Source organism: Epargyreus clarus, unplaced genomic scaffold, assembly GCF_041222505.1.
Source record: "Epargyreus clarus isolate Ecla_fem2 unplaced genomic scaffold, WU_Ecla_fem_2.2 ptg000035l, whole genome shotgun sequence".
Lineage (NCBI taxonomy): Eukaryota > Metazoa > Arthropoda > Insecta > Lepidoptera > Hesperiidae > Epargyreus > Epargyreus clarus.
Genome location: NW_027332240.1, coordinates 5010154 through 5018028, shown reverse-complemented (window position 1 = coordinate 5018028; position 7875 = coordinate 5010154). Strand labels below are relative to the sequence as shown.

The 7875-nt window shown below is 40.5% G+C and overlaps 1 protein-coding gene across 1 annotated transcript in view; it reads right to left on the bottom strand.

Moving 5' to 3' along the window:
• Positions 1–503: 503 nt before the first annotated feature.
• LOC140756721 (E3 ubiquitin-protein ligase RNF123) overlaps positions 504–7875 on the bottom strand; it is a 43195-nt gene continuing 35823 nt past the window's right edge. The window contains exons 30-35 of the mRNA XM_073092271.1: positions 7194–7333; positions 4672–4857; positions 2928–3098; positions 2480–2588; positions 1854–2046; positions 504–741 (exon numbers count right to left, since the gene is read on the bottom strand). Of these exons, the coding sequence (XP_072948372.1) occupies positions 645–741; positions 1854–2046; positions 2480–2588; positions 2928–3098; positions 4672–4857; positions 7194–7333 (896 nt within the window). The 3' untranslated portion in view covers positions 504–644. The remainder of the gene's footprint in view (positions 742–1853; positions 2047–2479; positions 2589–2927; positions 3099–4671; positions 4858–7193; positions 7334–7875) is intronic.

Below are 7875 nucleotides of genomic sequence, written 5' to 3'. Positions count from 1 at the left end.
TTCTATGACACATTTGTCATTACACGCTTTATATTAGCTTCACTTCTTGTATGTTTGTCAGTGAGTAACTCATAAAAGCGTGTTTTTTAGGTTTTTGAACTATATTCATTTTGTAAAATTAATTCAACTTTTTACACTGGGGGCCTCCATTTAACTTTACGCTCCGGCCTTTCAACGTCCTTAGACCGCCACTGAACATATGAATTGTCATATAGAATTACTTTTGAGTCAAATGTCCCCCTAATCACAATATAATAGTTAATGTCAAGTGTCTGTCTTACTGTTTCCCTACTTCCATTAATCAAGTTCCGGACTTATGCACAAAAACAAAAGCCTAGATATAGTCCGCGTAAAACTGCTAGTTCACTCTGAACATAGAAATGAATTGCGTCGCCATAACAAATTGTATGACACCTGCTCACAACGACTTCAGAGCGGACTAGCAGTTTGGCGCGAACTATACCAATAATGCAATCGAGTTCGTCCTTAAATAATACACAATATTAAAGTAGTTCGATTTTATTAACCTTTCAAAAGAGCCTTACACTCAGGTCTACCATATCCTAGTTTCAAAAAACATTGAGCACGTTTTAAAATATCTTCATTTCCAAAAGTTGACGGAGAAACTTTCACTTGAATTTCAATCAGTTGTTGGCTGGCTCTATCTCTCGGACAGAGTCTATTTCCGCCTTGCAGAAGAAGCACTGTTTGCTGTTTAGCAAATGCTGCATTATGCATGGTCTGAAACAAATACAGCTGAATTGAAATAATTTTACAGACGTCCTACCTGATAGAAAGTAATCATCGTCATTTGAACACCAAAGGTGGCTAAACGCTAAAGGATTGAAAGTGGTAGAACCCTTTGTGGTTCGACCTCAGCGGCCCTACTGTCACATTCCCATTTCTGCCTCGAAACAGCAGTGTTAAGCGCTGCTGTGTTCTGGTTTGAAGGGTGTGGTAAGAGAAACATACTTTTTCAAGGAGTTCCAGCTTATGAGTATACAGAGTATGCAGTCCACCTGATGGTACCTGGGTACTGCCACCACAAAAGGTTTTACCACCTTCAAACCACATGACCTGCATGACAATAGTACCCACCAACTTGGCCGAATTATTCTAGTCCTAGTACCTTTCATGTTTACCGTTACCTGCAAGAGTGGTGACCACAAGGCGAGAACGTAGCATCGGCTGGAGCCCGGCGACCGGTTCCTGATGATGTCGTTACGCGCTGCCTTCAACCGATCCACTACTATCTCTAAAGTCTTCAGTTCTTCTAGGGTGACGTCATCTGGGTCTAGTGGTACGTTTGGTTTTGCCCTAATATCTACAATTTGCTGTTGCGACGCGACTCGTTTCTATATTCCGAGCGGACTAGAAGTTTGGCGCGAACCCTGTTACCTGCAAGAGTGGTGACCACATGGCGTGAACGCAGTGTCAGCTGGTCTGGCGTAACAGATGGTGCAGAGCAGGTCGGACTGCCCGCCGCTGGAGTCCGGCGACCGATTCCTCATGATGTCGTCACACGCTGCCTTTAACCGATCTACTAATACCTCTAAAGCCTTCAGTTCTTCTAGTGTGACGTCATCTGGGTCTGTTGGTATGTTTGGTTTTGCGCTAACAGCTACAATTTGCTGTTGCGATACGACTCGTGTCTATATTCAGAGCGGACTAGATACTTGGCGCGGACTTTACCTTTCGTAATGTTTACCGTTTTAGCTGTTAGTTCTTCTACTGTGACGTCATCTGGGTCTGGTGGTATATTTGGTTTTGCGCTAGTATCTACAATTTGCTGTTGCGACGCGACTAGTTTCTATATTCCGAGCGGACTAGAAGTTTGGCGCGAACTCTGTTACCTGCAAGAGTGATGACCACAGGGAGTGAACGCAGTGTCAGCTGGTCTGGCGTAACAGATGGTGCAGAGCAGGTCGGACTGCCCGCCGCTGGAGCCCGGCGACCGGTTCCTGATGATGTCGTCACGCGCTGCCTTCAACCGATCCACGACCACTACTAGAGCCTTCAGTTCTTCTAGTGTGACGTCATCTGGGTCTGGTGGTGGAATGGTTGCATTGAAATGAAATCAAGGCCTCTATTCAAAGTACTTAAAATTCCAAGAGTTGCTATTTCGTGTGTTACTGCTAGGTATGAGTGTCTCTGCACAATTGTGGAACACTTTCAGCATACTACAACAAGAGCAGAAATAACCCCGGATAAGATGAGTCTTACCGGAGATCGACTATATATGTCATGCTGCCCCTGAGGACTAATTTGGAATCTAATAAAGTATTCCTTACCGGAACACAGTATCGCTGTTGTACTGCTGTTAATATCGGAATCCGGAATATCGGAATCCGGAATCGAACCTCATAGGGTGAAGGCTGTGTCCACGACACTGACACAAATTTTGATTAATTAAAACATTAAGACTCAAGTATACAGACAAATATTAATATCACTAGGTAATAATTCCTTATTTGCTAACATTTATAAAAGGAGAATAGTGCATCTTTCTCCTTGCCGATCATGAACTCGAGACCGTCCGCACGGAACAGCGGCTCGGTCACCAGGGAAGTGGTTACTTTCGTCAGATGCTGAAACAACAAACTTACAGTTACAACGTGCCCTTTTTATATTTATAGCCTCTTCACAAGGATATTTTTTGTACCAATTTTTTCAAAAATATTTGAAGACAATAAAGTATTTTTTTTTAGGAAAAATACTCAATGAGGAACTAATATGTTACATAATAAATAACATTGCATTTTATCACAGAGTATAGGTACATTAATATTGATCACAGTACATGATAAATTTGCAATAACACAAAGGTGAGATGTTTTCAGGAAAATACCCTTTGTAGTTTTTTGCCATCATTTTCAAAAAAACATTACAATCACCTACAACTACAGTTAAAACACATCCAAACTCACGTCAGCAGAGAGCTTGGGGTCCAACATGCCGATCAGGCAGCCAGCCACCGGCGCCAGTGCCACGTAGTAGTGCACCCTGTCCGTGTCGGGCAACCCTCTGGTCACCAGCCGCCTGAAGCCGGCACCGCCACCACCCCGCACGCACACACGAGATATCACTGCCATTAGGATCTGTTCAGATCAAGAATCAAGTTCAAGTTTAAAAAAACAATGTGAGCCGTCACGGGACGCCTGGCAGATGTGAAACATCGACATTATTTTGTAAAAGTAATATGCAGAAAAGAACATATTGTGATAGGAACTAAATATGTCATAATGATAAAATAAAATATTACGATTTTTTTCCAGATAACGATGACTATTTATTGAATAAACATTTATTTTCATTAAATACAAAAATTTACGAATTTATTTCAAATCGTGACTACTTAATTATCGCACAGTCGATTGCGCATGGCGACGCGTCGCCACACCGTACACACTACTGCATATAGACTGTATATATATACCATCGTATAGCGTGGCGACGCGTGCGTCGCGTCGCGGCGCCGCCACGGTATGCGTCGCCACGCCAGAAATCGGTTTTACGTGCGGCTATAGATGTTTCACATCAATATTTCAGATTTGAAAGCGGTAGAACCATTTGTGTTTCCATTCCAAAAGAACCACTACCACACATATTTCTGCATAATAACTACAGTGTTAAGCAATGCTAGGTTCCGCCCTGAAGGTTGTGGTAAGATAGACATACTTATCCTTTTTGTTGACGAGGGGGCATTCAAAAAGTACCCGAGTCCGTGGGAGCGACACGGGGTTATGTGGGACTTTTACCGCTCTAAAACCCCCCCGGTGGCGGTCCTCGGCGTTTGGTGGAGAACTCCGGGATCTCCCACGGATCACAACCGGAGTCCTCCTAACGCGATGCCCCTGTAGGGCTTTGCCCTGGGGGTGCAAAGTAATTTACACTCTCACGTCCCCTGGTGATTACAGCGATATGCGACCATACAAACCGCTGTCCTTCCCGGGGTCGCTTGTTGGATTGAGCTCCCACTGTCGCCGTCCGCAACCCCGAAAGCCCCTTTTAGTCGCCTCAAATGACAAGCAGGGGATACTGTAGTCCTATTCTGGTCCCCGGACTACAGGGACAACACATACTTATCCTTCGATCCTGCGATCCAATTAGCGTTAGCCATCAGGAGGAACAACGCAACTGTGGTCAACCTCAAGTCGGAAACTAGTATATTTTGGGGTTGATTTCAGATGTACATGGGCGGCAGTTGTCACTTATCATGGTGTCTTTGTATAGCGGTCTTTGTTCATGGCTTCCATGGCACAGGGAATCCTAGTGTTTGGCAGTGAATGTAGAAGGAAAGAAGAAAAAAACAATGTGAGCCGTCACGGGACGCCTGGCAGATGTGAAACATCGACATTATTTTGTAAAAGTAATGTGCAGAAAAGAACATATTGTGATAGGAACTAAATATGTCATAATGATAAAATATTACGATTTTTGCGCATGGCGACGCGTCGCCACACCGTACACACTACTGCATATAGACTGTATATATATACCATCGTATAGCGTCGCCACGGCATGCGTCGCCACGCCAGAAATCGGTTTTACGTGCGGCTATAGATGTTTCACATCAAAAATATATAAAACATCATATCATGTCCACCTTCAACTTATAAATATGTAGAACAACACTTATATGAACTTATACCAATAAATATTTCACAGAACCTGACAAGTCCTTCCCAGCAGCAGGTCGTTCTGGTTATCACTGGCTTCAGACTTGGTAAGGATCTCCGGGGCTAGGCATAGCGCCATTTCCAGAGCTCTCGCCAAGCCGTGGTACAGGTCGAAGCAAGTCGCACACAGCTTGATTTGACGAGGCTCCAGATGAGCATCTACTTGGATTCTGTCCATCTGTTGGTAAAAGAAATTGGAGGATTCTTTTTATAATATAGGAGTAACAGACGAGCATGTCTACCACCCATGGACATCTGTAATCAACCTCAGATAAGATTAGTTTTCTATCTGGGGTCGGCCACAGATGTGCCACTACGACTGAGGCCTAAACTGGAATGACTCAGAAAAGTATATCTCCTTTAACATACCCTTCAAATAACAGCAGCGCTAACACTGCTGTTATGAGGCAGAAATAGGTGTGGCGGTGTTGCCATCGAAGTCAAACTACAGAGAGTTCTACCACCTGCAAAAGTTCCTGTACTTTGACTAGAGCAGTAATACAGTTTACAGTAGGTATGATAACCCTTGTAGAAATGATTGTCCCTTAGACTGAAGATCCGAATCTTACTACAATTATAATTTTCCGAAGCTATGTTTATTGTAGGAATATATTTCCACCTGCTTTGAAGGCGAGAGAAAAGCAAAGAAACCTACATTTATGAAAATTGTTTTAAAGAAAATTATACCTTTCAGAAGTTTGTGAAGTTTACCAATTCGTATTTGTCCATCGTGATAGACTAAACTAGTGCATGCATTTTAAAGTATTACTAGCTGACCCTGCAAACGTTATGTTGCCATATAAATAAAAAAAATGTTAAGGGTGAACAACCCTTATCACTAAGGGTATGAAAGATAGATAGTAGCCGATAGTAGCAGACCTACTGAATATGCATATAAAATTTGGTGAAAATTGGTAAAGCCGTTTCGGAGGAGTAGGTACGGTTACTAACTAACGTGACACGAGAATTTTATATATAAGATAATATTTGCGAAGCTTCTAGTTCTTCCAAATAATATTTACCTAAACTTGGCTAAAATGTCAGCAAGAAACTCGAAAAGACAAATGTTTGCCCAAAAACATCGCACGTCAAACTTCCAAAGTATTTGGTTATCAAAACATTCGTTACTCGTAAGCAGAGTTTGGAAAAACTTGGCCAAGTTTCTCTTGCCAAGACAAATGTTTGTCGAGTGCCAATTAAACTTGACTCTCCGGTGAACGGTTGCCAAATTGCCAATGTTTACAGACAATTAGGTAGTGAGTGTATAGTTAGTTGATTTTTAATGTAGTTGTAGATCGTAAAGCCGAACGTCCACCGCCAGCTAAAATAATTAGGAACTAAACTCACTGAAATAAGCTAAGCTAAACTGACAAATTGTTGTTCGTCCACCGAAAAATAAGATAAAACTACGTTAGAGATGATCAGTTTGTACTGGAGCGTCAAGTTTACCGTTATTACCATTACCATTATTACCATTTCAAAATTTGATTAATACTTAGATGAATCGGAGGATCTATTCAATTTCCGCATCGAAATTTTTGATCAAAAGAAATATATCGATTTTGTGGCTTCAAAGGTTGTTGTAGTATTTGCAATGTACACAAATAGATATTTAAGTTTTTTTTTTAATTCATGTTAACAGGAGAATGATGGCATTGCTATACCTCAAAGTTTATGTCTTTTTTTAAATTAAGAACAGTTTGAAATAGATCACTTATTATCTATACTAATGTTATAAAGAGGAAAACTTTGTATGTTTGTTTGATTGTAATGAATAGGCTCAAAAACTACTGGATCGATTTTAAAAATTCTTTCACCATTCGAAAGCTACATTATCCACGAGTAACATAGGCTATATTTTATATGAAATATATTTGATAAATAGATTTTGAGGCGGTACAAGGTTTGCCGGGTCAGCTAGTATTACATAATAATAGCAGCAGCTGCAAATGATGCATGAATGCTAACCAGATTTCAAAATCGACCATTTTTTAAAGAGTTGTATTTTTAATTCAGTTCTTATTTTTTGTCATTGTCTACTGTTTTTTTTTAATATTTATTTATTTACTTCAACTTTATTGTAAACCTAGTGGTTACAAAGGGCGAGCTTAATGCCTAGTGGCATTCTCCACCAGTTAACCCTAGTTGATGAAGAAATGTTGTGGTGGGTGTTACGTTAAAATAAATGAAAAAACACTCATTGAAACTGGCTCATTTAATGCATTCAAATTACAACTAAAGGAATATATTACAAATAATTACCTAAGCATAACAAGTTAGTAATAAAATGCATTAAATGAGGGTAGCAGCGGTCGATTCATTAAACGAACGACTAATATATTTAGCTATTAATTAAATTATTGTTCTTATGTAAGTGACTGTAAGTCTTTATGAGAAATAAATTCTTTAAACCCAAAACAAATGCATAAAAAAAGAGAAATTGGAAATAAAAATGTCCTAGGTTATTTCCATTAAGCGTGAACAAACAAAAAATATATCGATAGACATACATACCTCTTGCATCATTGTAAAGAATTCTGAAAAGGACCAATTCAACTGGCTGAGTAGAGAGTTGAGGAACGCTGCCGCTTCCTTTGGGTGACCCTTAAGGTATTCCTTCACACGTGATTGGATCACTTCTGATGGACATGGACCTGATAATAGACAAGTGGCGGTCAAAAACACTCTTTTTTGACCGAAATGGATAAATTAAATTATAATGTTTTTTACTTTGTTAGCAAAGAAAATCTTTAAGAATATTCGTATCCCAGGCATCTCCGATTTTCCAAAATTGTGTGCGTATTACAAATTAATGATCACTTACTATAATAGTAAAGGAAAACATGGTAAGGAAACTGACAGGCTTAAGTGTTCATAAGGGCCCTACGAAACTGCACTTTGAGAAGGGTGTAGTAAAAACAAATATTCATAGAAAATAATATTTTGAGAAAAGGGTACTTCCTTTGAAAATACAATACTCAAACGCTTTCTACACTCACAGCCCCACACTAGGATTCCCTGTGTCGTGGGTGCTATGGACACACACATAGACAAATACACAAACACCCAGACCCAGAAACAGAAATCTAAATTCATCATTTAGATATCTGTCTGGCCGGGGATCGGACCCGGGACCCTTTGCGCGTCAGACCGGTATGGTGACCGCTCCGCCACGCGGGACGTCGGTTAAAGAATA